Source organism: Amphimedon queenslandica, unplaced genomic scaffold (genome assembly GCF_000090795.2).
Source record: "Amphimedon queenslandica unplaced genomic scaffold, v1.1 AMPQUscaffold_13509, whole genome shotgun sequence".
Taxonomy (NCBI): Eukaryota; Metazoa; Porifera; class Demospongiae; order Haplosclerida; family Niphatidae; genus Amphimedon; species Amphimedon queenslandica.
Genome location: NW_003546255.1, coordinates 529,091 through 555,779, shown reverse-complemented (window position 1 = coordinate 555,779; position 26,689 = coordinate 529,091). Strand labels below are relative to the sequence as shown.

Sequence of the window (26,689 nt, the reverse complement as noted above, 5' to 3'; positions counted from 1 at the left end):
TGATTAAAGCCTGGCCAGGTCCTGATTGCATCAATAGCTGATCCAGACCAGTTTTATTGAGCACATTGAAGAGCCTGTGTTCTCCTGGTAGAAAAATGAGCGTAATATTTGGTGGCCAAGTCATGTTAACATAATAAGAGAGACTGTGGCAGCCTTGAAATGAGGAGTTGGAGCAACCCTCATCATTAGTAGCAACATAATAGACAGAGCATGAATGTAATTGAGCAAAGACTGCTAAAAGAATCAGTGAAACCTAAGAAAATAAAGAAGTGATAAAATATTTGCAAGATCATATATTGTACCTTAGTTGCTTCAATTAGTTTCTCCATGCCTTGATTAATCAAGTAAAAAACTTGTCTTTGAAGCTGCAAGCTATGATACTGTTAAATATATCAATTCCTGTCAGCATAACTCACTATTTGCCTTGTGTTATTTGTTATTCATGGATTTCCTCCATCTTTAAAAATGATGCAATAATGAGAATTGATACTCTTTATCAACAAATAAATTCTGTTGTTGTTTGTCATTAGCTCACTATCCTTAAGTGTTATTGGTACTTATCAGCTGTGTATATTATTTGAATAAGGATATCATATCTTTACTATCAAGCCGGCAATTGAAGTCAGAACTGGCCAAGTTGAAAACTTGAAGTCGGAATCAGCTCAAACTTTCTACACAGCATAAGGGCATCAATATGTATCAGAAAATGTAATAAAAATTGGGGGTGATTTCGGAGCCATTTTTTGAAAAAAAACCATGGGCTATAGTACAGGGATTTTTTCAAAAAATGGCCAATTATTAAAAAAACAAAGTCTGAATTAGCTCAAACTTTCTACATAGCATAAGTACATCAATGTGTATCAGAAAATGTAATAAAAATTAGGGGTCATTTCAGAGCCATTTTTTGGGAAAAACCATGGGCTATAGTACAGGGAGCAATAGTCAATGAAACAGTGAGAGCTACAAAGTTCAAACTTTAACTTTATCTTACAAGTTGAGTATTTTGATGAGAAAAAGACCATTGGAGTAAAAATACTAAAACATACATAACCACAGAATTAAGTATTGTTATTATAATATAAAAGCAGCTGCTACTTAAAATCAAGTCACTGTCAGCTGTAAAGACAGATTTAGACAACAACTATCACAAACAGCTGCTAAACAACCGCCAAGTAATACAACCCCCTCCCATTTAGTTGCTATTCATCACAATGACGAAGAAAGTTATTGTCATCCGGAACAGTCGTCACCAGATTGGACTTTAGTGTACGGACCTTTCTCTTCCTTCTGTGATGGCTGACCACACCTCTTACCACCCGACTTAGGCTTGCTTCCAAAACCACTATCATCGTCGTCGTCATCGTCACGGAAACAACTCGTTACCTTTTTTGCGACCCACTCGCAAGCTGTAAGTAACAAAAAAGAGAAAAAAATAAATAATGATAATGGCTCACTGATACAGCTTCCATCTAGTATTGTCTATTAATTGATACTAGACTAGTCCATCATGCCTAATTTACCGTTTATGATTACTCAGCACATCTTATAGGAATATATCTAAAGGATCCTTCTTTGTAGTATCTTTCTTTCACTTGATGTCAGACTAGAGTTTGGCCTATAGAAAATGCTGAGGTTTGATTTCAATGATTTGATTTGAAGGCGTGGTTAAGCTAGTTTAGGGTGTGGCCTCCAACCCATTTGGAGGTGTGGCAGGCATGGCAGCAAGAGCTGAAAGGAAAACAAAGAAAAAGTCAAAAAGAAGAGAAGAACCCAATGACTGCAGATGCTTCTTGTGCGGAGAAATAGGACATTATAAAATAAACTGCCCTAATGAGGGAACCAAACTAGGCTTAGAAGAAAAAGCAGCAAAATTCACCACACAATCGACACATTTTGATAAAAAGAGCTCGTGTTTTCATTGTGGAAGAGTGGGGCATTATAAAGCTAACTGTCCACTCCTTGCTAAAAAGACAGAAGAAGAACATCATGCTACTAGTACAAAACATGACGATAAGTTAAACACAGGAATCAAACCAATTGGCACCCACCAATCAGCATCTTCAGAAACTCCTCCAGACACTAATCAACTGGTACCCCCAACAGGGGATATATTAACTTTGAGTAGTCATGCAGCAGTTTCATCAGCCCAGCAAAAAGAAACAGAAATGGAATTATTAACTAATCAAACCATTAACGATGAATCAAAAATGAAAGAAACTCTTTCGTCAGTTTCACAGGATCTGATGTTAAATCAGGAATCAGAAGTCACAGGAGAACAGTTTTCATCAAGCACTGATAAATGCATTGAGGTTGAAGAGGATAGCATCCTCGGTGATGAAAACCTTTTAGGTTCTTTTGATGATGATATCTTTATCAATAAGGAAAAGGAAAGAGAAGAAGATGGAGGCAAAGTAGAAGATCAAGTAAAGGAGAAACCAGTTTGGCAGAAGAATAAAACTAGACATAAAGATATCTCGTTATATCAACGAGTTGCAAAGCTCCCTCGCTACTTAGATACCCACTGTCATGTAGAGTACCTACTTGAACGCCATCGTCTCTCGTCCTATGCCGATATGTCCTTGAAGTTTTGCTATCCTTCAAATTTTGACGGCTGCATCACCTCATTCTGTGACCCTGCGGCCTTCTCTTCTTTTGGTTGCTATAGGGAGCTACTTGAGGAGGATAAGATCTGGGCTAGTTTTGGTATGCATCCGCGTCACGCTCGCTCTTTCAGCCCACTTTTAGAAGAGAGGCTACTCGAGTGTTTGGCTCATCCGAAATGCATCGCTCTGGGTGAGATCGGTCTTGATTTCTCTGGACACAGTCTCAAGCAATCCAACAAGGCTGAGCAGAAAAAGCTAGTCAATCACTTGCTGCAGTATGCACAAGTATACTCCAAACCTCTCATCCTACACTGCAGAGATGCAGAGGAGGACTTATACGAGATTTTATGCAATGCTCTACCAAGAGACTGGTTCATTCATTTACATTGTTATACTGGCAGTGTTGAAATGGCACTTAAATTCGTAGATAAATTCCCCAATCTTTACATAGGACTTACGGGCCACGTCACTCAATTCAAATTTAAAGATGCAAGAAGTATTGCTAGAGACTTCTCGTTAGATAGGTTGCTGATTGAAACAGACTCTCCCTACATGATGCCATTCTCAATGAGACCGGGTCGCTCATTGCGTGGTTTAAAATGGACGCACCCTCCAATGGCTGTGTGTGTGGCTGAGGAGATTGGAAGGCTACGTGACTGCATTACTGAGGAGGTGCTTACGGTCACAAGGAGAAATGCTCAAACTTTGTATGGAATTTAATTATTTTTATACTCTAAATCTTAATTGGCAATGTCTCAATAAAGTAGTGTCTGAATTTTAATATTTAAGGCTGTGTAACCCATGGTTTGTTTTGAAAAATGGCTCCAAAATCATCCCCAATTTTTATTACATTTTCTGATACACAATGATGTACTTATGCTATGTAGAAAGTTTGAGCCAATTCCAACTTCAATTTTTCAAGTTATAGCCATTTTTAAAAATCGGTCAAAATCTGAAAAAATCCCTGTACTATAGCCCATGGTTTTTTCCGAAAAATGGCTCCAAAATCACCCCCCAATTTTTTATTACATTTTCTGATACATATTGATGTACTTATGCTATGTAGAAGCCAACTTATATTTTTGGATTATAATGAGCATTTTTTAAAAGTGGCCAGATAAACACAATAATTATTACAGAATGAAGTAATTTTGAAGAATGCAAACATTGCTACTCCTAGAATTAGTGACAATTAAGAAATCATACCATTATCATTCATCATGTTACAAGCAGTATAATGGCAGCAATATGTACTAACACACATGTGTCATTATATTGTATTGTATAGAGTTACTCAGTAAATATCTTGCATAGGAATGATAAGGAGTGGTGACACTGTGGTGGCTGCAATTAGTGAACATACATACAGTATTGTAACTGGAGCTATGGCGGTCTACTCTTTCATTGGTTTCTGTATATTACATATTTGTATGTACTTTGTGGCTAAAAGTAGTAGACAGTAAGAGCTGAATTCATTGCAATAGAGAACCAACAGTAGTATCAGTATATAATGGGATCAGTGCTATAACAGGAATCATACTAGTAAGATACAATATATATGATAGTGTATGGTACTATCTTTACAGGTTATACATACTGAATACATGTTATACAAATGCTCTATCTTTCTCTGCCTGTACCCATACGGTATAGAAGAATGCAAACATTGATAATACCTATAATTGGCGGGAATTAAAAAATCATACCATTATCTATCATCATGTTACAAGCAGTACATGGTAATGCAATATGTACTAACACACATATTGACGTGACACATTGCCTTGTTGTACAGATGTTTGTAAATTTAGAGAGGTATCTCCACAATTTGCTTTGTTAGTTTTTTAATGCTCTCATGTTATACAATAAGGATTATAGACAATATCTGTACCCAGCTCCATACATTGAGAATAGTACAAAATATCATTTAATCAAAACAAAACTTATGTATGATGCAATGAATGTGAAGTGAATAATGCAAGTACTGTAACCACTTGGTCTACAAGCAGTACATTATACCATTCTCTGGACTGTTCAGTCCTACCTACACAAGCGTAGTCAGTCCAAGTGAGGTTTCTGACTATTTTACTTAATTTGGTAATAAAGTCATACATAAACAAGCATTGCAAGTGAAAGATAAAGTTTGTGTTTAAGCTAGGCATGGATAACTTTGGCATAAATATAAATAACTTGGCATTTTGATTGATGAGGTTCAATAATAATTATTTAGAAAAAAATAACATAAAAAAGAGGCACCAAAAATAATGAAAAAATAGTTCTGACAAGAATAGTCCTAACAAAAAAAAAGTCCTAATTGCTTCTTCATGCACTTAGTATATTAGGCCAGTTCATTGCCTGTTGCAAAAACCAGTGGGCAATTTATCAGAGATATCTAGTGTTGGACATTTTCCAGTATTATCCACATTAAACCCAGAGCATCCATTTCCCTTGGTCCAGGGTTGGTAAGGGGCGCTCCCAGCACCTCTATCATACGATGGCTTGGAACAGGCATGTGGTAGCCACCACCGGTAGCAGTATAGGCCCATGTCACTGTAATTTCTTCCGCAGAAACGACTGCAATATCCCCAACAAAGGTGGGCAACTCCGATGTAGTACTTTTTGCATTTAGGATAGCAGAGACCAGCATCATATTCCTGACTTGAAGTGCATCCATTCCTTGAGCATGTGTTCATTGCTGTGCGCAATGGGAAATGTTTATTGGCAAGAAGTGAACATTTCTTAAAGCAATGCTTCTGAAACAGCTCCTCATCATCAGCACAACCAAGAGAAAAGTCACCAAATTTTGCTCCACATGCATTGTTAGCTACAAATGGAATTAAACAGTACAGACTCTAGTTGCAAAAGTCTTACCATCAACACAGCCTTCCTTGTATTGTCCGTAGTAAACACAAAGATCGTTTCTTTCAGATATGATTGTTACATATTCTGTATCAATAATACCTTTAAATTGTAAGGATAGATTTTTAATTCAATAGAAACAAAAATACTTGTATGTAAACGCGATCTCCCTTCTGGTGGTGAAGTCTCGTTATTCGTGTTTGTTACTTTGTTTCTGTTCCTAAGGTCACATGAATAATGTGCAATAGTATACACAAATACATTATACCTGTAATCATCATGATTGTAAGACTTTGTGCCTATCATAGAAATAACATACAATGAACATACATTAACACATACAGCTATTCACATACTTGGCATAGCCAGAACACAAACACTGAGAGTCATAAAGAAGAATACAAGAGTCTTCATTGTGATTTTCCTTTAGTTGTAATTTGCTCACTGCATCCAAAAGCACCTCTTTATATAGCCTGCAGAACTTGAGGCATGCATTGTTACAAGCACGTGAGGAAAATACATACCAGTGCCTATCATCATGTTACAAGCAGTATAATGGTAATGCAGTATGTACTAAAACACATGTCAGTATATTGTATTGTATAGAGTTACATCAGTAAATCTTGTGTAGGAATGATAAGGAGTGATGACACTGTGGTGGCTGCAATTAGTGAACATACATACAGTATTGTAACTGGAGCTATGGCGAGTCTACACCACACATCAAAGGTCCTTCACTGGTTTCTGTATAATATTCCATGCATGTACTTTGTGGCTAAAAGTAGTAGACAGTAAGAGCTGAATTCATTGCAATAGAGAAACAACAGTAGTATCAGTATATAATGGGATCAGTACTATAACAGGATTCATACTAGCAAGATACAACAATATAATAGTGTATGGTACTATCTTTACAGGTTATACATACTGAATACATGTTATACAAATGCTCTATCTTTCTCTGCCTGCACCCATACGGTACAGAAGAATGCAAACATTGATAATACCTATAATTGGTGTGAATTAAGAAATCATACCATTATCTATCATCATGTTACAAGCAGTATATGGTAATGCAATATGTACCAACACACATATTGATGTGACACATTGCCTTGTTGTACAGATGTTAGTGAATTTATCTACAATCGTTGGTTTTGAGTATTAATAAAAGAGAGTCCACTGTTAGGTTGTGTGTTGGAGTTGTTATAATTGCAAAAATATAATAATGATTTTTAGAAATAATAATTGAGTGAGATCTACTTGCATTATGCCACCTATAGTATACATGAGTAAGACAGATTGTGTCCCATAGTGGCTTTGGGAACTAGTGAAATTGGCCATTGCAAATGCAATGCATTGATTATGGTTAATTTAAAAATAGTTTGTTTTAGATATATTTATTATCTTATCCATCGACCAAATTTTAAGGGAGTTTTCAAAAATAATTTTGTCATCATCATCATCGTCATCATCATCAATGACCTGAGGCTTCCACTGACCACTTGATGTGGCTAACAGAGGCAAACTAGGATGAATACTATAAGAAACAAAAAAATATATATACATGTATAATATAATAATCAAGGTGCTTTTATAGGATATTATTACCTGCAGCCATTCACAGCATCACTGTGTGCATTAAATTCCCTAAATTTAAAATCATTTAAGCGGATGAATTTTACAAATCCATTGGTTGAACCAGTTGCTAGGCAATCACCATCCCTACATGCAAAATATTGATAGAATATTAGAAATAAGCAATCTCCAATATGCAGTATGTAAGAATGACTGCTTAACATTTTTGATTATTAAACTTTAAATGATAGAAGTATAACTTGACTTACTTGCTAATGTCAAAGTAAATGCGTTGATTTGTGTTAACAGTTCTGGTAATGTCATCAAGGGTTACTGTGTACTTGCGTATATCAACTATACCAAGTGTAAAACTCTGTGGATAAAAAGAAGTCCATTTATTATGATAACACATCATTGTTTGTGTGGTTGGTGTGTATAATAAGATAAGGGGTTCTTATACAAACTTTTCTTTCGCTGAAAAATAAATAATTCCCACATGGTGAAAACATTATCTGTGATATTCCTTTCTTGTATGATGAGATGCTAAACAAAGAACCTTTGGCAATTTCTGAATAAAACGACACTAAAAAAGACAACAAAACGCTACATAATAATAATAATAATAATAATAATAATAAATAATAATAATAATAAGGGATTTGTTTCTTACCTGAACCGGAATAGGTACCAATCACAAAGTCAGTAGCACAAGATGGATTCATTGCTATACAGGACACAATACCACATTGACTGTTTTCATCATCACCTAAAATTTAAAAAAATATTGCTGCAACATGTTATAGTTTTAAGTATTAAATTTTCATTAAAATTAGAAGCATCTATTACCAATGTGAGTACAAGAGTAGTATATGTATGATATTAAACACTATATATACATACACTATGTTCCTCTTACTCATTGTGATGGTTTTAGAGTCGCGTCCGGGTATGCTAGTGTCAAATACTTTGATCATATTCTGATAGCCAGTATAAAGCTTGGAGCCATCAAGACTAAAGCACAGCGAGTGTGGAGATATTAGCTCATCCTGTGTGTGTAATACATTGTGATTTTGTACAGAGAAAATCAATAATTTAATAATCTATGTATATACATGTATGTACGCCATACTTTAATGGCCATAACTCGGGAAATTGAAGTCGGAATTGACTCAAACTTTCCAATATGTATCAAAAAATGTAATAAAAATTGGGGGTCATTCCGGAGCCATTTTTTGGAAAAAACCATGGGCTAATAGTACAGGGAACTTTTCAGATTTTGGCCCATTTCTTCAAATGGCCGTAACTTGAAAAATTGAAGTCGGAATTGACTCAAACTTGCTACATAGCATAAGGACATCAATATGCATCAGAAAATGTAATAAAAATTGGGGGTGATTTCGGAGCCATTTTTTAGAAAAAACTATGGGCTATATAGTACAGGGATTTTTTCAGATTTTGGCCCATTTTTTTAAATGGCCATAACTCAAAAAATTGAAGTCGGAATTGACTCAAACTTTCTACATAGCATAAAGACATCAATATGTATCAGAAAATGTAATAAAAATTGGGGGTGATTTCGGAGCCATTTTTTGGAAAAAACCATGGGCTATATATATAGTACAGGGATTTTTTCAAAAATTAACCAATTTTAGAAATGGCCATAACTTTAAAAATTGAAGTCGGAATCAGCTCAAACTTTCCACACAGCATAAGTACATCAATATGTATCAGAAAATGTAATAAAAATTGGGGGTCATTCCGGAGCCATTTTTTGGAAAAAACCATGAGCTATAGCCTTGGGTATTTTTCAGATTTTTGACGTTTTCTTAAAATGGCCATAACTTGAAAAATTGAAGTCGGAATCGACTCAAACTTTCTACATAGCATAAGTACATCATTGTGTATCAGAAAATGTAATAAAAATTGGGGGTGATTTTGGAGCCATTTTTTTAGAAAAAAGCTTGTTTTAAGGATCCTATTTACTGATAATACAATAAAAGTGCTCCCAACTCTTCTCCTATGTATTTTAGCTCACTAAATGGTTGTATGACAAATAAGAACATCTCAAACGACCATCATAAGCATCCAACAAATGTACAGGAGAATTCTTAGAGCTACTGGCAAAACTATAAAAATAATAAAAAATAATAAAAAAACTAATAATAAGCATATGAATATGTGTAAATGATGTTAAAATATAATAATAATATGCAATTTTTAAATTTCTACACTAAAGGTACATGCAAATGTATCAATAATAACATTATTTAATTTCTTATAATTTAATTTCTTATATCATCTACACATAATCACATTTGAATTTAATGATCACACTGACCAGCAGGTGGCATAATCATGAGATGACATTCTTGGGAACCAGGCATAATCATATATGATTTCACCTTCTCTAGCAGAGACAACAGGAACCTGCCAAAGACAGCAAAGCAAAATTTAAAAAATACATACATGTACATATATATGTGTTCTTGTGTGTCTGAATTTACCATTTCTGGTAGAATGTCATCAGGGAATGGAGAGCTGTAGAGTTCATCCGGAAGATTATATAATCTCAGTATATTGTCGTTATTACAAGTCAATATACAAGTACCATCAGGAGACCTGGAACAGATGAACGGAAATATTTCATGAAAAATTAATGACACCAAATGACTGCTGTTACTTTTATTAATACTGTAATTATTGCAGCGTTAATACACTTGCATGAATGTGCAATGTACTGATCCCGTTACATGGATATTGTGTAACAATAAATTAGTCATTTATTTATTTATTTAAAAATAAATCTAATCATTAATTTAATTCTTTTAAAAATAAATAAATACGGTAGATAACTAGTGCTATTATCATACCACTTGCAGCCTCTGAAATAATTGTCCTCGTTTTTCATAAATTCATTCTTAGTCTCTACAAGAAGTTGAGGCTCACTTTCAAGCTCATACAATTCAGTATTAGTGACTTCAGTGGGCGTGGCATTGTCTCTTGTCTCCTCCCCACTCCCTTCCACCTGAGTAGTACATCATAATAAACATTTAAAAGAGAACATTCCGAGCTAACTATATCTCCAGTCTCAGGCTTTGCCTTCTTAAAATACTCCAGCAATGTCCGGGCCATGCCAGATCTGTTTTACTTTTTACTGACTTTTATAAACTTATGATAATTTAGCCCCACCCTTGCAGGTTGCCCACGTGCATACACGTGGGTTATCTTATTAATTTTTTATTATGTGTGAAGAATTCATTAAAAATGCTATCAGACTACACTGCAGTGGCACTATCATTATCATTCTCATTATTCTTAATTCTCTCTCTTATTTTTAGTAAGACATAGCAGATTCCTGTAAGCAGTATTACTCCACTGATTAGCCATAACTGCTGGTAGGTCTCCAGAGAAAGTGCTGTAGCGTAACTAATGACATAGCCAATAGCCATTCCTAGTCTGTAGTAAGCAAAAACTTGCTCTTTACAGTCTGGGAATAAAATTCCAGCAATTCCTAGATGAGAAATGATGTAATACTTTTAATTTCTTTAAATTTAAGCATACCTGGTGCCAATGTCATAAACATGCTCTCTCCAATTGCCCAACCAATTGCCAATGAAAAGATAACTAGTATATGAGGTGTTCTTTTCAAGTAAATGAGGCATTTAGAGGCGCTAAATGAGACCAGCAATGCAGTGAATACAACAATAGGCTGTGGCATGTATTGAAGTGCTTTCCCTGTTAGGAATGTCACAATGCCTCCAGTTAGGCCATAGACTGCGTGTACAAAGCCTAGCCACTTTAGCCCAATGCAATCAGAAATAAACACCTACACAAGCAATAATTGCATTAGCTCAGTACACAATAATCATACTTCTAGCATACTTTTGAAAAATCTCCGCTAATATAGCCAAGGAGTAACCCATGAAGTATGAACATTGGAAAGAGTAACAGGACACTAACGTTAAGTAAAGAAGAAATGAATGATTTTGCAGAAGTGTAGAGTCGTTTTCTAATTTTACTTCCAAACGTCGAGTCAGTTCTAAAATTATCTAGAAATACTGCAGTGGTGAATAGTGCAGCAATATTCATTAAAGTATAGATCCCCATAAGAGGATAATACAGTATATCTGAGACCTTGTGACCCTCTTCGTATATGCCACAGCTACCAGTATCATTTAGAGTACTATTGTACTCTATTGTCTTCATATTAAAGAGTACAATAGAGGAGACTGATGCACCCACCATTCCTGCTAGCTGAATAGCTACACCTGTAGCACTTGCAAGAAGGACTGTACAAGTCTCTCTTGTCTTCTTGAGCACAGAGTGATATTTAACTGCGGTTGAAGTTGCGTGTGAATACATAGCCACCCAGAGTAAACCAAGAGCAAATCCTGCTAAGCCTGCGGCTGGGAGCAGGGTAAACCAGTCCGGGTAAAAGTTAGAACATGTGTATATGGTAAGAATGAGACAGGAGAGAAAGAAAGAGGGCTTGGTTCCTGCCACGCTGACTATCAACGGAGAGAAAAACACCGATACGGTCAGTGACGAGTAGCTTATGGCGTTTGTGAATAGTCCGAGCCCGTCAGTTGCGTTGATGCTGCTATGCATAAAAAGTAGTCCGAGGAAAGGAGATAAGCAGCAAACGACAGCGACAAACTGTCCTACGATATTCTTGTAGGCAGAGCCAACACCGTCACTCATCTTGACTGTTAACAAGTTTGGATGAAGAAAACATTACTAATTACATCTACCGCAGCTATTATAGACCTAAAAGAAGCTCCCATTGATAGTACTCATAGTAGTGGGTCAGGGATTGGAAACTTTCACGTACGTGGGCGTAGCTCATTAGAGATACCACACCCACTAGTCTAGGGCGTGGCTTGTAATTTTAATGGCTGACAAAAAGGAACGTACAGCAGCATAGCAGTCCAGGAATGAAGTTCAATTCTAAAGAGTTAGCCTCGTTTGCCGCTTACAGGATTGGCCGGGCCGATAAAGAAGGCTCTCTATGGATGAGAGAGTCTGACGGATACATCAGAAAGAAAGAGAGTAAGACATACCCTTTGCTTATCCTCTCTTCCACTCCCCCACCCTACTCCCCTTCTCTCTTCTCCAGATTATTGTAAAAGGTGGTGCCTCCTAAGCGGTAATCTGCTATTCTACGCCAAAGAGGACTCTTCCAATTCTCCACTGGTTGGTGTTATTGTTTTAGAGAGAGCCCACGTAGAGAGTGAGGCATTTTCTGGTAACAGGAATGCCTTTAGACTAAGTGAGTCTACTGTACATGTACATGTACATATGCATTCTCTCAGCAGATATGCTTGTATATGGTACTCCTAATGCATGTTTGTTATTACCTGCAAATGATATAAACCTATTTTAGTACATGTACATTTACACTAAAATGGATTTTTTTACTCCTCCTCCTCTTTCTTTCTCCTCTCTCTCTCTCCTCTTCCTCCTCTCTCTTCTCTCTCTCTCTCTCTCCTCTAGTTTTTCAGAATGGCTCCGATGATGAGTACTGGTTTTATACTGATTCTGCTCGGGATGCTGATGAGTGGATTAGAATATTAAACTCGGCTAGGTAGTATAGTGAATTTATATAGAGTACATAACTGTACATACACATGTGCCATCTACTCTTGTATACATGTAATGTGCATATGCCATATTTTGATACTCTTTTGCCTTTCTTTATTTCAATGTCTATGCTTTTATGTGCCTATATGCTCTCTCTCACTCTCTCTCCCTCTCACTCTCTCTCACTCTCTCTCTCTCTCTCTCTCTCTCTCTCTCTCTCTCTCTCTCTCTCTCTCTCTCTCTCTCTCTCTCTCTCTCTCTCTCCTTCTCTCTCTCTCTCACTCTCTCTCTCTCACTCTCTCTCTCTCTCCCTCTCTCTCTCTCTCTCTCTCTTCCCTCCTAACTTACAGTTATGAATTCTTAAGGATACAGTTCAGCGAATTAAGAGGACAAATCATGCACTTGACTGGAAAAGTAAATTATGTTATAATAATAATGATAATAATAATTGTGTATAAATATACTTTCACTTTTGTACATAAAAGCACTCGTTAATTGTGTTTATGTTGGTTTAAGTCTCAATCATTTAAATTTCTAACTATAAACATAAGGCCAGTCTTCATGCAATGTTCTAGCTGGTAGCATATGCTGTGTGTTTGACTGTCAATTAAAAATATTTATCTTTTAAAAGATAAACATTGTCATTATTTTTGTTTGCGTAGGATCCATTTGGACAGGAAGGACCCGTCTCCAACTGGGCTGTCTCGCCAACCCTATTACGTAAATATTATTATTGTAAATTTTTTTATTTGATTTTTTGTTCTCTTGCAGAGCAACCTAGCTCGGGATATGATGGAGAGCCGATATTTGAGCTGCTTCTTTGTAAGTTTATAAAAATATAAAATCTTGTACATTATGCTTAAGATTTTTATGTAACATGCTACATGTATACGTTGTTTATTTTTCCATCATTATTCTTTCATTCTTTTTAATCTTTTCCTACTTCTCTTCATTGTTTCTCTGTTCTCTCTTTCTCTCTCTCCCTCCCCCCCTCTCTCTCTTTCTCTCTCTCTTTCTCTCTCTCTTTCTCTCTCTCTTTCTCTCTCTCTCTCTTCCCCACCCTCTCTCTCTCCCTCTCTCTCTTTCTCTCCTTAGCCTGTAGCTCATTGGTCGGTGGTGTTCGTGATGTTTCCCCTCCCTCTCCTCTCATTGTGACCAGCTGTATGACCCCGCCTCAGGCCTATTGGATGAGATACGCTCAAACAGAACTGGTTGATGTAAGAGAGTAGTACTAGTAATACTTTGTTTATCATTATTATCAAGTTTATTATTATTATAACAGTATTATTATTATCCTTTTGGAGGGCTAATGCCAATTAGTGGCTGATCGCACCCCCATAGTCCCTTCCCTTGTGGATGGTCTGTCCTAACTGTAAATTTTTGATCTTGTTATGGTTTTGCTGTTATTATTATTGTTATTATTATTATTGTTGTTGTTGTTGTTGTTGTTATCATTATTATCTTTTTATTTCTTAGAAAAGTTGTGATCCACAGTTCACAACTCCAGTCGCTTTTTTTGACGGAAGCATATACACAGCCACTCAACTCAAATTCGACGTCTTTGACGTTTGCAATCGTGAAGAAGGAATGGTTAGTGCAAATTTTAACATTAACCACTCCCATTTTGACCCCGCCCACTTGTAGATGCGACCATTGGGCCAGTGCCAATGTACGGTACAAGAGTTGATACGACAAACGGATAAACTGCACAGATTTGAAATAAAGTGAGTCACGTGACTCGTAGTCACATGATGCATGTACTATTATTACATGTACATGTATACTTGTATAGGTATGACGATATTCCGTCGGGGTATTTATTAATAAAAACTAAAATTGTAAGGAGAAAGAGAGTATGCTTGTGTATTTGTACTCATATTTTATTCTTTATTTGTAGAATTGTGTTGCCAAGAAGCCTTCTGTTGATTCTAGATTTTCTCCTGAAACTCCGCCCACTAGCAGTAGCGATACGTCCGAATCTCTTCAAGTCTCCTCTTCTTACTCTTTTCGATCTCCAATTGATAACATGGTCGTGAGGTCTTTCAAATTCCCTAAGCTGTGAGTTGCTGTGACAATACGTTCCCATGGTTACTTTTTGTCACCGTAGCAACGATGTGTCTACCGGTATCAATGTCACAGAGTCAATGGGAGAAAGCCTTTTTACTTTTACTTTACCAATGCAGATAATGTGAGCTCTTGATGTACTACTGTACCAAGAACCTTCACTCTCTCTCTCTCTCTCTCTCTCCCTTGCTCCCTCCCTCTCTCTCTCTCTCTCTCTCTCTCTCTCTCTCTCTTTCTCTCTCTCTCTCTCTCTCTCCCTCTCTCTCTCTCTCTTCCAGTGAAATGTGTTTAGCAGAAGAGAATGTGACTATAGGTCAGTTTGGATCACTAGTTGGAGTAAGCCATCACATATAACTATGACATAATTACATATACATAATGTATTTTAGTTATCGGAGCATTGGGAGATAATTCGGCAGGAGGTGTGTCTCGAATTACGCAATCTCATTGAGCATTACTCGTCCTCGAGAGAAGCCATGCAAGTGGAGGCGGAGCTGGGTAGGTTGTTCAAGAAGTCGGTTATTAAGGACAAGAACACGCTCGAGTTTGTCCCGGTTAACTTACACGTACAAGAAATGAAAGTATCAGTTGGAAAAGAAGAAAAAGGTAGTGATACAGTGTACAGCTACTATAGTAGAGTTATCATGTATCATTATGTCATGTTATGATACTTGATGTGGGCTGATTGGTAGCTTTTAGTTTTCGTGGTTTGACAGTTTAGGTAGCTTGGTCTTGGGGGTTTAATTTCCTGGTACACCCTACACGCCATAAAAGCATTGAAAGCCAAAATAATTTATTATTTTAATGCAGCCAGCTACAGTTGTATATAGTAGTCTACATGCACCTTGATCTGTTTTTTTTTCTTGATAATCTTTTTGTTTCTTTTTTATCTTTCTCTCCTCCTTTCCTCCCTCTAGACCGTACAGTGTATACTTGTGTCACTGTTGGGTGTCCCACTGCTTACAGTCTAAAGTATCGACAAGGAGGATTAGCTCGAATGCAGTCCTCAGTACCTTTGCTAGCATCAAGTACCACCTTTTCGCCAGCCACTGAGAACAAGTCATACAGAGTCAAGCACTTATTGAGTATGTGAATGGAGGAAATGATAAAATATAAAAAGATTTAAGGCCCTAGACAATAGTATACTATAGAGATTTATGTAATGAGAAATGATAAAATGATTTAATATTAGTAGTAGATTGTCAAATGTTTGTATAGTGTACTCCAGTGAGTTACTCATGTATTAGTGTGATACAGTTTAAAATAAATACGTAGTTTAATATAATACAGTATTTACTGATGATTTATTCATCTAATACATGTAGCTTTAATTGTATGGTGATGCAAATACAGTAGTGTCATACTTTTAATAGTATAAAATAGTAATTGTCATCTTTTTCTCTCTTTCTCTCAGAGAGGTTCACCCAGCACCAAGCTAATATAAAATTGCGCTCAAAGAAGCTAACGGCAGCTGCTGAGAGAGGAGACTACAAGGAGCTGAAGGGAGCCGTACAAGGAGTGGCTGAGTGTGTAGCCATGCTGGAGAACCACTGTACTGTGACAATGGTACAAGAGGCACTGAAGGACTGGTACAAGGCACTGGATTTCACCGGAATACCTTGTGAGTTTGGATGTGTGTGGGTGTGTATTGGGATGATCTCAAGTGGTGGTCAGCAGCTGTTTCAAGGAGTTTGAATATTCTCAGAAATATAACGAGAGTTTTGTACATACATGTGTATACATGATAATGTAAATCATGTATATGAAGTGGCTTTAGCTATACTGCAATCTCATTTTATATTTGTAGAATTAGGATGAATCTTTTGTATGATTTTTCATTGCTTGTCTGACTCCATTTTGTATTTTTCTTTCCTTTTAAAGCTTTCATATCAAGTCTGTCAAGTCTAGATCCGGTAAGTGTACGAGAGATGCGGGGGGAGGGGAAAAGTTGAATAGCACAAAAAATAAATGCATAATAATGAAGTATAGAGTTATTTAATATAAATGATATGTATTGTTTTCGCTGTGTGAAAGCCAAGGCAGTTGTATTAAACTAAATATACATGTACTGTACACTAAGTGGGTCACTTTATATTTTAATTGATTACATGTGCATGTAATTTTAGATTCTATGATTGAACAGAAGATTTGTACTTTTGCTTTCATTATTATTAATACCAAGAGTAGATAATAGTTCTTGATAATTTGTATTTGTACTATAGAAATCAGTCCTTTCAGTGGTTGAGCAACACATGGTGTGTGTGGAGGCTCAAGTTGACGGAGTAATTACCAGTAAATTATCACCAGGTAAGAGAAATTTGCAATTCTAATGCATCTAAAATGTGCATCAAAATAATTAATTTTACAAATGTATGACTTGCATATAAAATATGAGATAAGCTCTTTCTCTCATAGCTGAGTGCAATTCTCATCTAGAAGGGCCAGTATCAGACCTATTAAAGGCAATAGATCAGTGTATGGAAGTGTTCCAGTCAGCATTGTTCTTTGTCTTACTAAAGGAGCACTATGCTCTTCAGATCAGTAAAGTACCCATTGGTTTGAAAGGTTTCAGACATCGTCGTGATATTGTTTTTTCACACACTGTAAGTCAATTGTGCCACCCCATTAAAAAAATTAAGTATTTTTATAAATATACATCTATGTCTGTTTTTATGTCTTATATTTAATTTTAATTTTTATTATTCATGTCTATATTTTTATATAATACAATATGTATAACTAAATATTTATTTTATATGTATATTTACATTTACATGTACAGGTATATATATAACAGATTTTATTTGTAGCTTTTTCTTTTTTTTCAGGTCACCACTGCTACCACTTCCTTTGTCATGAAGGTCCTTCGCTCCATCGGTTCTAAGCACTTTCTGACGCAAGTCCAAGAGATCGGGTTCCTAATTCACTGGGAGAGCCTCCTCTCTACCCAGGGGGACGAGATGGGAATGCTTGAGGATTTCATTACTGCCATGCATGATCTAAACTCCCTTAAATTTAGAGTGAGGGAGGGGAGAGAGAAAGAGGCCATTTTATATTTTGTTTTTTTGTCTTTAGTTTGTACAGGCTAATTCTGCGAGTGACTTACCAAGATGCAGTGGAACAAGGTACAAATGTTCATGTACATAATAATGTAATGGATTCACATGTACATGTATATGCATGAACATAATGCCAGCTAAACCACTAGTTGGATTGAGTGGTTTTAATTTGGCAGATAGTCAATTTATAGACTACACGTATGCAGCCATTTAAAAATAGGAGCTTTAATTGTTTGTAGTAATTTTTATTTCAGCCCTTAGCATACATTGTACATATATATCCTGCTACATGTAAGCATGTTGATAGGAATAGGAGAATGCTAATCAATGGTGTTGCTTATATTACATTAAAGCATGATGAAAGGCTGGACAAATATTGAGAGCAGCACATTATTGAATGCATACCGCATACTGTATGCCAATGAATAGCTACTGTCATATACATGTAGAACAAAAAGAACCATTTGGCAGTTACTTCAATTCATCTTAAAGTAAAAAAAGGCCAACTTGCAAATGTGATTTTGAAAAAGCAATGGTTGCAACAAATAGAAAAAAGCTTTTTGCATTCTGTCACATATAATATAATGAGAAATACCTACTTTTAATGTTTATCATTATTATTATTATTATTATTATTATATTGTTATTGATTGCTAGGTATAAGGTTGTTGTGGATGTCCCGGTTCAGTCAGCAATATTCAGAATACTGCCAAAGGAGCTAAGAGATGGTCATGATATATCAACAGTAGCAGTTCTCTTTACACAGGGTGTTAATGAGCAGCAGTCATTAGCAGACACGTGAGATAATAATAATAATTATTGAAATTATTTTTATACACGTATATGGGGCATAGCATTACATTTAAGTACATCAATATGTATCAGAAAATGTAAAAAAATTTGGAGTCATTTAAGAGAGATATTTGAAAGAAAAACATGAGCTATAGTTATTACTGTTGGTATCTTTTAATGTAGTAAATGTGTACGTCTTTCCCTATCTCTCACTCTTTAATCCTACTCTCCACTTACTCTTTCATCTTACTCACCATTCACCATCTGCTCCATTGATAAGATAGATTTGTATTAAAAACCTGTCTCACCACTTGTGTTTATAGTCTACCAGATAATGTGTACACACTATTCAGTATATTTATTAGTCTTTAGTCTCTGCCTCCTAACCTCAGCTATTGATAGTGGCTATAGTACAGGGATTTTTTGAAAAATTAGCCAATTTTTTTAAATGGTCATAACTTGAAAAATTGAAGTCGGAATCCGCTCAAACGTTCTACATAGCATAAAGGCATCAATATGTATCAGAAAATGTAATAAAAATTGGGGGTCAATTTGGAGCCATTTTTTGGAAAAAAAACCATGGGCTATAGTACAGGGATTTTTTCAAATTTTTTTAATGACCATAACTTGAAAAATCAAAGTCGGAATTGACTGAAACTTTCTACACAGCATAAGTATATCAATATGTATCAAAAAATGTAATAAAAATTGGGGGTCATTTCAGAGCCATTTTTCAAAAAAAAACCATGGGCTATAGTACAGGGATTTTTTCTAAAATTGGCCAATTTTTTTTAAATGGCCATAAATTGAAAAATTGAAGTTGGAATCGGCTCAAACTTTCTACACAGCATAAGTACATCAATATGTATCAGAAAATGTAATAAAAATTAGGGGTGATTTTGGGAGCCGTTTTTTGGAAAAAACCATGGGCTATAGCCTTGGGTATTTTTCAGAATTTTGTCGTTTTCTTAAAATGGCCATAACTCAAAAAATCAAAGTCGGAATCGGCTCAAACTTTCTACACAGCATAAGGACTTCAATTAGTATCAGAAAATGCAATAAAAATTGGGGGTCATTTTGGAGCCGTTTTTTGGAAAAACTTTAAGGAATTTTTTTTAATTGACCAATTTTTAAAATGGCCATAATTTGAAAAATTAAAGTTGGAATCAGCTGAAACTTTCCACATAGCATAATATTAAAAATTGAAATTTCCAGCAGTTTTTGGTGACTTGTTTTTGCTTTTAAACTCATTTATCTTGCTCCTTTTTTATATAGTTTTGGTGACACTCATTTGCAAGATCAGATCAACATTAAGAGTCTACAGAGACTAGTACAGTATTATGAGAAGTTTAATCAGAGGTTTGGATCGGTCGGCCTGCAGCTGTCACAGAGAGCCAAAGCAGTTGGGAACCTCCTGCAACAGCTTCGGACTCAAGTTCACGCTAGAAAAACTAAAAACACAGACATATTGACTCTTAGTGCTGAAGTAAGAGAATGAGGGAAGGAGGGATAAGTTCTTGTAGACCCATTTCATGTACATGTACATGTATATGTATTGTTATTATTTTTAATGAATTTCATAATTCATATTATTGTTGACGCAGCACATTTTATTTTAAAAATGCCTATTTGAGACTAAGAGATCTGGTTCTTAATTCTTTTAAGTCCCTTTACTAGCATTTACTGTTCTTCCTCCAACCCTCCCTCTTTCTCTCTCTCTCTCCCTCTTCTTCCTCTTTAGTTATGTCGGTTGTTGGACAGTGGCCGTATCACCAGCTGTAAGAGTGCCAAGGATAGGACAGCAATGTCCGTCACTCTAGAGGAGGCACACATACTGATCAACGAAGGAATGGATCCGGCACATTTTCAACAAACACTAGACATATTGAGAAGGTATGGTGAAAGATTGAAAATTGTGATAGTTTTATTCATTGTTTTATTTCAATTTATATTCTAAAATTTGAAGTTTTAAAATTTGGTGAATTGATTTTAAAAGTAGCTAATAATTATTTTTGTGAAAATTTGACCTTATTAATTTTAGCAGAGGCTGCCTCATCAAATTGCAGACTAAACATTTTGGCCAATGGACCTCATTTTTGTCAAATATTATTTTATTTTTTATTTAATTTTTTATATTTAATTTTATTTAATTTTTTTATCTAATTTATTTTTATATTAAAATATTTTTGTGTTTTTTCTCCTCTTCCTCCTCTCTTAGTCAAGGAACTCGTATTCGTAATGCTGAGAAGAATGTTGGGGTCCCTCTTTATGCCTTCAATGCTCTCCAGGTTGTGACACTGCCCAAGAACTATCGCCCACCCGAAGGAACCTACAAGAAACTACAGACCTAATCTGATCCTTATTAATATTACATACATGATTATTATTATTATTATTATTATTATTATTATTATTATTATTATTATTATTATTATTATTTCTATTAGAATGTATCATACAACATTTATTTTGGTTGATCTTTGTTGTTTTAATCACTTTCAGTTTTAGCTCATCGTGTTATGATTTATGTCGTTATTTTCTGTGTCCACTTGTCTCTCTCATAGCAAACAGTTCATATTATTTGTCATGTACATGTACACACACATGTATGCATTTTTTATAGTTAGACATCTAAAATTATTTTTTTTAAATGATACTCCTAATTTTTAAAAAAGAAAGAAAATGCTAATTATACGTTTATTGATTGCATAAGAAAAGATAGAGAGAGGAGGGAGAGAGAAAACAAAACGAAGTCTTTTATTGTCCAATTCTTGATCGAAGATAAGCTGCAAAAATTGTGCTGCAATTCCACTTAAGAGGTATCGAGGCCACGCCCACAGTAAGGAACAACAGCACCGGAAATAGCAGTATTACTGTATTGCGAAGTTGACTCATAACTAAAAAATAAAATCGTTAAGTTTATAGTGGTTGACGGGATCATTATATACCTGAGTAGCCCAGGAAGGTACTGTATATGTAACTGGATAGGGCACAGACCCACATTATGTTAGCCACTATTGTCCATAGAAGTGTTCTGTGTTGTAGTACTAAAAAAATTTTTTTGCTCTTGTAAAATGGGAACAAAAACAGTATTAACAAGGTGTTAATTAACAAGATGTTTAGAAGGTGTTAACAAGGTGTGAAATAAGGTGTTAACAAGGTGTTGATTAACATAATGTTAACAAGGTGTTAACAAGGTGTTAATTAACAAAGTGTTAATTGACAAGGTGTCAATTAACAAGGTGTTAATTAACAAGGTGTTAATTAACATGTTAATTAACAAAGTGTTAATTAACAAGGTGTTAATTGACAAGGTGTTAAAAGGTGTTAACAAGGTGTGAAATAAGTTACATAAGGACTTTAAGATCAGGCTAATTTTTAAATAAATTGATGAGCAAAGTAATTAAGGCACTAACTATTCTAAAAATCAGTTATTATTATTATTATTATTATTATTATTATTATCATCAATATTATTATTATTATCATCAATATTATTATTATCATTATCATTATTATTATTATTATTATTGACCACACCTCCAATCAGTGGCATTTGTAATCCAAACACTAATAGACCCAGAGGTACAAATGAGTTGAGATGGACATCAAAACAATAGCTCCATTGAACCTTCTCACGTGAGTTAGGTTTCATCAGGAAATTATTAGTCAGTAGCCTGGAGAAATAGAGAGAGAGAGCCTTTAAATTAATTTTGAATTATAAATATCATAATGACATGATTTTGGAGAAACTTTAAAACTTTGCAAAAAATCCAAACTTGATCAAAATTATTTCAAACTTTCTACACAACATAAGTACATGTACCAGTATGTGTATCAGGAAAAATTTGAGAATTCTCTCTTTCAATTTTGGCAATTTAAGATTGTCACATTACACATGTTTAAAAATGCCAGGCCATAACTTGGGGTAATTTGAGAATATATGGTACATACATATGCATAAATATATTACATATCATACCATAATAATGAAGCTACAATTAATCCAGTGATAATACAGTCCACTAATATTGTCCAAAGACACGTTAAAAAGAATCCAATTATACCTAGTCTGAGGAATATGGTGTAACCCAGTGTAGATGCTAATAGGAATCCACATATACAGACTAGGAAGGCAGGATCGTCCCGCGACCAGCTCTCTCTTGTTTCTGGGGTAGAGTTTTTTAAATTGAAGTACATGATTATGTCAAGTAAACTTACTGTATTGGGCTTCATGGTGGCGATATCTGGTGGCAAAATTTAAAAGGAAAAAATTGTAAAAAATTGAGATTTATTCTGAGTAATGTATCCTTGGACTCACAGCTTTTTAGGTGATACGATTGCCCAGGCCAGTTGCTGGAGTGCTGAGTCAAATTCCATATGCTGAAATTTGAGGAGTCGAGTGAAGAACTTCGCCTTACCGGACGCCATTTTATTTGTAGTTTACGGAGCTCCGCCTATCAGCTCAGTCCGGATACGCACCACTGCTACACCACAAAGCACAGCTCGTGCAGAAAAAGCAGCAGAGAACAAATTCAGGAATAAAGAGACCATGTCTGATGAAAGGACTTTTATAATGCTCAAACCTGATGCTGTCCACCGTGGACTTATTGCCGACATTATCAAACGATTTGAGCAGAAAGGGTTCAAGCTAGTAGCAATGAAATTCATGATTGTATGCAGATTAGCCATTTTATCTTGCACCATGATTATATTTTCTAGGCCTCAGAAGATCTTTTAAAGAAGCATTATGCTGATCTAAGTTCAAAACCCTTTTTTTCTGGTCTTGTGAAGAATATGGCATCTGGCCCTGTTGTTCCTATGGTAAAAGACGTCTCTATAAATTAAAAATAATTATTATTTTTCATTAGGTGTGGGAAGGAAAAGGTGTTGTCAAAACTGGCCGTGTCATGTTAGGAGAGACTAATCCGGTACGTTTGTTACTAAAAATAGTAACACTAACACAAGGGCTTTGTTACTATTAATAGGTTGATTCAAAACCAGGTTCAATCAGAGGTGACTATTGCATTGACATTGGAAGGTAAGAATTTTCAAAAATTTCTATTTTATTTATTTTTAATGTGAAAGGAATATCTGTCATGGAAGCGATTCAGTTGAGTCGGCTCAGAAAGAGATAAAGCTATGGTTTAAGGATGAGGAGCTCGTGAATTGGAAGCCATGTTGTTATCCATGGATCTATGAATAGGATGGGCTGATATTGTTCATGAATGACTGAATCAATTGATGTTAATACTCCTAGTTTTTGATTTCAGTGAATGAATAATTTAATGATAATAATAATAATAAAAGTTAATAAGTGGGGTGGAGCTTCTAGTGGACTTGAAACTTAATTTATTTTCTTTTCAAGTTCTTTTAAAGTACCCATAAAGCACTACATGAAGGAAAAATGAAAAATTATAAAATTTAAAAAATATTAAATGTTCATTTTATACATACTTGAATAGTGTGGGTTCTGGAAGCATTGGATCAGAGCCCCCGTACTTCAGACCTACAGAAATAAATTGAAAATACTAGAGTAGGAGTATTAGTACCTAGAAAGAGTATTAAAGGTATCCAAGACCATTTGATGAAAGAGCGACCAGCAACAAAAACATTCTGCAATCTCTGCTTCCACATGTTGAATAATTAATAATGAGTCAAATGACTGATTATTATGAGGGTGTGGTGAAATGTAGTTACAATAACAGGATGTCATTTGAAGTATTGTCATTCTGTGCGACCCACTAGTGCCTTTTCACAAATCAGCAGTATAAAACTAGACTGGCAGGTTATCTTTTTTTTTTTCAGGCAACTCCTGGCAATGGTAGTCCAAATTTGTATACAATTTTTGGAAGGGCTAAAAAGTCCTGCTCCATATTTCAGTTTTGTAAATAATTATGCCATAAAACAATTACTGTTAATAATAATATTGAATTTAAGACAATACATCTCTTGCAATCAGTAATCTCATTATCTCATTAGTTCCTATAAAATAATACAATAATAATAATAATCAATAGCATCTTGGCATTTCTTTTCTTTACCTTCTAGTATTTGATGTACTCTGCAGTCCCTCATATACTGTTGGACTGGGTAGTCCTTCAGATACCCATAGCCTCCATGCATCTGCAGTGCAGCATTACAGACATCAAAGCATTTATCAGTTGCAAACAGTTTAGCCATGCTGCACAATGAGACGTGATTGGGTGCAGCTATATCCAGTGAGTGCGCTGCCTGGCGTATCATAAGTCTTGATGCTACAAGATCTGTACACATCTCAGCTAGCTTGAACTGCAAGTACTAGGTGAAGGAAGGAATGCTAAGGATATAACTTTCTTCATAAAAAGTTGCAAGTAAGTTTGAATCAATCATTAAAAATTATAAAATTGACTGAAGAGAATTTCTTGAGAGCCAACTCAACTGGTAGCTATGACAATTAGACCTCACAAACATTATCATTCATCAAAATAAACTTATTATTATTATTATTATATTTACTTGTTGGCTTGCAAGTGGTTTGCCAAATGCAACCCTGTCCTTCAAATGCTGCATTGTCAATTCAATAGAAGACCATGCAGCACCTAAACTACAGGAAGCTACAAAGAAATAAAGAAAAAAAGAAAGGAAGAAAGAAATGATACTCGTACATAGCAATAATAACGAGTACCTATGTTGATACGGCCACCATTAAGACCTCTCATTGCAATATTGAAACCCTGCATTATAAATATAAAAAAAACAGAAAAAAATGCAACATTCTAACTTGTCCTTCCTCTCCAAGCAGGTTAGTTACTGGAACCGGTGAATCCTCAAAATTGACAATATGAGTTGGTTGCGAGTTCCAGCCAACCTAAAAAAATATCATAATGTTCACAATATTCCCATTAATGTACTTTCTTCTCTTTTCCTCCCAAGGTCAAACCAGGAGTGTCTCCATCAACAAGTAGACAGGATATCCCCTTTGGTCCAGGGCCTCCTGTCCTACACATTACCAAGTATAAACCAGAAGAGCCAGCACCACTTATGAATGCCTGGAAATAACAAAAGAAAAGCAACAACTAGTAAAAGCAATTAATATCAAAGGAACTAAATTTAGAATGTTCCATAATCATAATCTATAGAAATAATATTTTCATTTACAAGAGTACAGTATTACAAATTTTATTGTGTACTTTTTATTCAAAAAATTGACAAAGTTTTAAGAAGCTTGATAAGGACTCGTACTTTTGATCCATTCAAAATGTAATGGTCTCCTTTCCTAGTAGCAGTGGTCATAAGGTTAGCTGCATCACTGCCGGCTGATGGCTCGGTAAGGCAGTATGACGAGAGCCTCTCCATTGTACATAACTGTGGTATAATACTGGCTCTCTGTTCTTCAGTACCAAACTCATCCACCATCCAACCACACATACTGCAATTAATAATCATAATAATAAATAATAAATAAATAAATAAATTAATAAGTTACTTGTGAATGCTTATGTAAGCGGTAGTGCTGACACAGCCAGTCGCTAATGCCTCAAATATGACTGAAGTATCCAAACGAGTTAGACCACTCCCACCAACATCCTCCCTTACGTATATACCTAAATACATAATTATAATTTTTATATATGAACTTCAATTTTTCAATTACCTCCGAATCCTAATTGTGCGGCTTTTCTCATTGTATCTACTGGAAAGTTTTCCTACAAAAGGTCAAAGGTCAAGTCCAATTATTGTCTCTCACTTCTTCGTCCCAGCGTCTCATGTTAGGAAACATTTCGTTTTGAGCAAAATCCAGAGCTACTTTCTGAAACTCTTTCTGTTCACTAGACAGACCATAAGAAGCTGAAGATTATTGAAATAAAAAGAGAGAAAATTAAGTTATAGCTGGAAAATAATAGTATACCATCAATGCTCTTTCCTGTTAGTACGGAGGCTCTTCTTACACTAATGGCTGCTGCAGGAGAAGATAATAATAACAATGCTTTTCCAAATCTTCCAGCCATGTTGATTGAGGGCGTGGCTCAACCATAACCACACCCACTTTAAAATGGCTGTCGATATTTCACCTTTTGTTTTAGCTAGTCTGATGTAAACGTGCTTTAGGCTATCATTGCTGTAAAGTTAGGTCTGTTTTAAACTAAACTGTACAATAATAATAATAATGAT

At 35.3% G+C, this 26,689-nt stretch overlaps 8 protein-coding genes across 9 annotated transcripts; 3 read left to right on the top strand and 5 right to left on the bottom strand.

Moving 5' to 3' along the window:
• Window positions 1-1,520: 1,520 nt before the first annotated feature.
• On the top strand, window positions 1,521-3,422 carry LOC100631814 (uncharacterized). The gene has a single exon (XM_003383583.3). It carries the CDS (start codon window positions 1,716-1,718, stop codon window positions 3,321-3,323), a length of 1,608 nt encoding a protein of 535 aa, XP_003383631.1. The 5' UTR covers window positions 1,521-1,715; the 3' UTR covers window positions 3,324-3,422.
• Window positions 3,423-4,696: 1,274 nt separating this feature from the next.
• LOC109592194 (uncharacterized) lies at window positions 4,697-6,338 on the bottom strand. Its single transcript, XM_020007718.1, has 5 exons — window positions 5,819-6,338; window positions 5,731-5,761; window positions 5,612-5,682; window positions 5,475-5,564; window positions 4,697-5,427 (listed from the first exon to the last, which is right to left on the bottom strand). The coding sequence occupies exons 1-5, from the start codon at window positions 5,874-5,876 to the stop codon at window positions 4,952-4,954; spliced, it is 726 nt and encodes a 241-aa protein (XP_019863277.1). The 5' UTR covers window positions 5,877-6,338; the 3' UTR covers window positions 4,697-4,951.
• Window positions 6,339-6,485: 147 nt separating this feature from the next.
• On the bottom strand, window positions 6,486-10,268 carry LOC105316516 (telomerase Cajal body protein 1-like). The gene is made up of 11 exons (XM_020007707.1): window positions 10,116-10,268; window positions 9,911-10,065; window positions 9,545-9,659; window positions 9,379-9,467; window positions 9,076-9,166; window positions 7,957-8,086; window positions 7,711-7,806; window positions 7,505-7,623; window positions 7,310-7,413; window positions 7,074-7,187; window positions 6,486-7,002 (listed from the first exon to the last, which is right to left on the bottom strand). The coding sequence occupies exons 1-11, from the start codon at window positions 10,170-10,172 to the stop codon at window positions 6,837-6,839; spliced, it is 1,236 nt and encodes a 411-aa protein (XP_019863266.1). The 5' UTR covers window positions 10,173-10,268; the 3' UTR covers window positions 6,486-6,836.
• A 13-nt stretch (window positions 10,269-10,281) lies between these two features.
• On the bottom strand, window positions 10,282-11,833 carry LOC105316515 (protein unc-93 homolog A-like). Its single transcript, XM_011411453.2, has 3 exons — window positions 10,923-11,833; window positions 10,602-10,866; window positions 10,282-10,551 (listed from the first exon to the last, which is right to left on the bottom strand). The coding sequence occupies exons 1-3, from the start codon at window positions 11,739-11,741 to the stop codon at window positions 10,316-10,318; spliced, it is 1,320 nt and encodes a 439-aa protein (XP_011409755.1). The 5' UTR covers window positions 11,742-11,833; the 3' UTR covers window positions 10,282-10,315.
• A 67-nt stretch (window positions 11,834-11,900) lies between these two features.
• Window positions 11,901-21,068, top strand: LOC100631688 (type I inositol 3,4-bisphosphate 4-phosphatase-like). The gene is made up of 25 exons (XM_020007682.1): window positions 11,901-12,089; window positions 12,157-12,309; window positions 12,534-12,624; window positions 12,971-13,034; window positions 13,283-13,340; window positions 13,392-13,442; window positions 13,716-13,837; window positions 14,097-14,210; window positions 14,265-14,344; window positions 14,413-14,458; window positions 14,518-14,678; window positions 14,728-14,808; window positions 14,963-15,020; window positions 15,074-15,290; window positions 15,602-15,769; window positions 16,099-16,305; window positions 16,566-16,597; window positions 16,907-16,991; window positions 17,100-17,287; window positions 17,513-17,704; window positions 17,760-17,809; window positions 18,401-18,541; window positions 19,811-20,021; window positions 20,277-20,428; window positions 20,754-21,068. The coding sequence occupies exons 1-25, from the start codon at window positions 11,975-11,977 to the stop codon at window positions 20,884-20,886; spliced, it is 2,970 nt and encodes a 989-aa protein (XP_019863241.1). The 5' UTR covers window positions 11,901-11,974; the 3' UTR covers window positions 20,887-21,068.
• A 107-nt stretch (window positions 21,069-21,175) lies between these two features.
• LOC100631563 (protein unc-50 homolog) lies at window positions 21,176-22,994 on the bottom strand. Its single transcript, XM_020007725.1, has 6 exons — window positions 22,857-22,994; window positions 22,757-22,782; window positions 22,518-22,704; window positions 22,076-22,212; window positions 21,484-21,582; window positions 21,176-21,432 (listed from the first exon to the last, which is right to left on the bottom strand). Exons 1-6 carry the CDS (start codon window positions 22,964-22,966, stop codon window positions 21,293-21,295), a joined length of 699 nt encoding a protein of 232 aa, XP_019863284.1. The 5' UTR covers window positions 22,967-22,994; the 3' UTR covers window positions 21,176-21,292.
• Window positions 22,995-23,004: 10 nt separating this feature from the next.
• Window positions 23,005-23,824, top strand: LOC100635383 (nucleoside diphosphate kinase A 2-like). Its single transcript, XM_003383527.3, has 5 exons — window positions 23,005-23,210; window positions 23,258-23,359; window positions 23,407-23,466; window positions 23,524-23,576; window positions 23,624-23,824. Exons 1-5 carry the CDS (start codon window positions 23,088-23,090, stop codon window positions 23,739-23,741), a joined length of 456 nt encoding a protein of 151 aa, XP_003383575.1. The 5' UTR covers window positions 23,005-23,087; the 3' UTR covers window positions 23,742-23,824.
• A 545-nt stretch (window positions 23,825-24,369) lies between these two features.
• On the bottom strand, window positions 24,370-26,660 carry LOC100635258 (isobutyryl-CoA dehydrogenase, mitochondrial-like). Of its 2 annotated transcripts, XM_020007700.1 has the most exons (12): window positions 26,590-26,660; window positions 26,427-26,477; window positions 26,265-26,365; window positions 26,172-26,223; window positions 26,004-26,121; window positions 25,760-25,946; window positions 25,429-25,566; window positions 25,299-25,385; window positions 25,203-25,251; window positions 25,034-25,131; window positions 24,580-24,835; window positions 24,370-24,520 (listed from the first exon to the last, which is right to left on the bottom strand). In XM_020007700.1, the coding sequence occupies exons 3-12, from the start codon at window positions 26,295-26,297 to the stop codon at window positions 24,471-24,473; spliced, it is 1,068 nt and encodes a 355-aa protein (XP_019863259.1). In that variant the 5' UTR covers window positions 26,298-26,365; window positions 26,427-26,477; window positions 26,590-26,660; the 3' UTR covers window positions 24,370-24,470. The 2 variants fall into 2 exon arrangements, with proteins under 2 accessions (XP_019863259.1, XP_003383574.1); XM_003383526.3 differs by lacking the exon at window positions 26,590-26,660 and having other exon boundaries at window positions 26,427-26,564.
• Window positions 26,661-26,689: the final 29 nt, after the last annotated feature.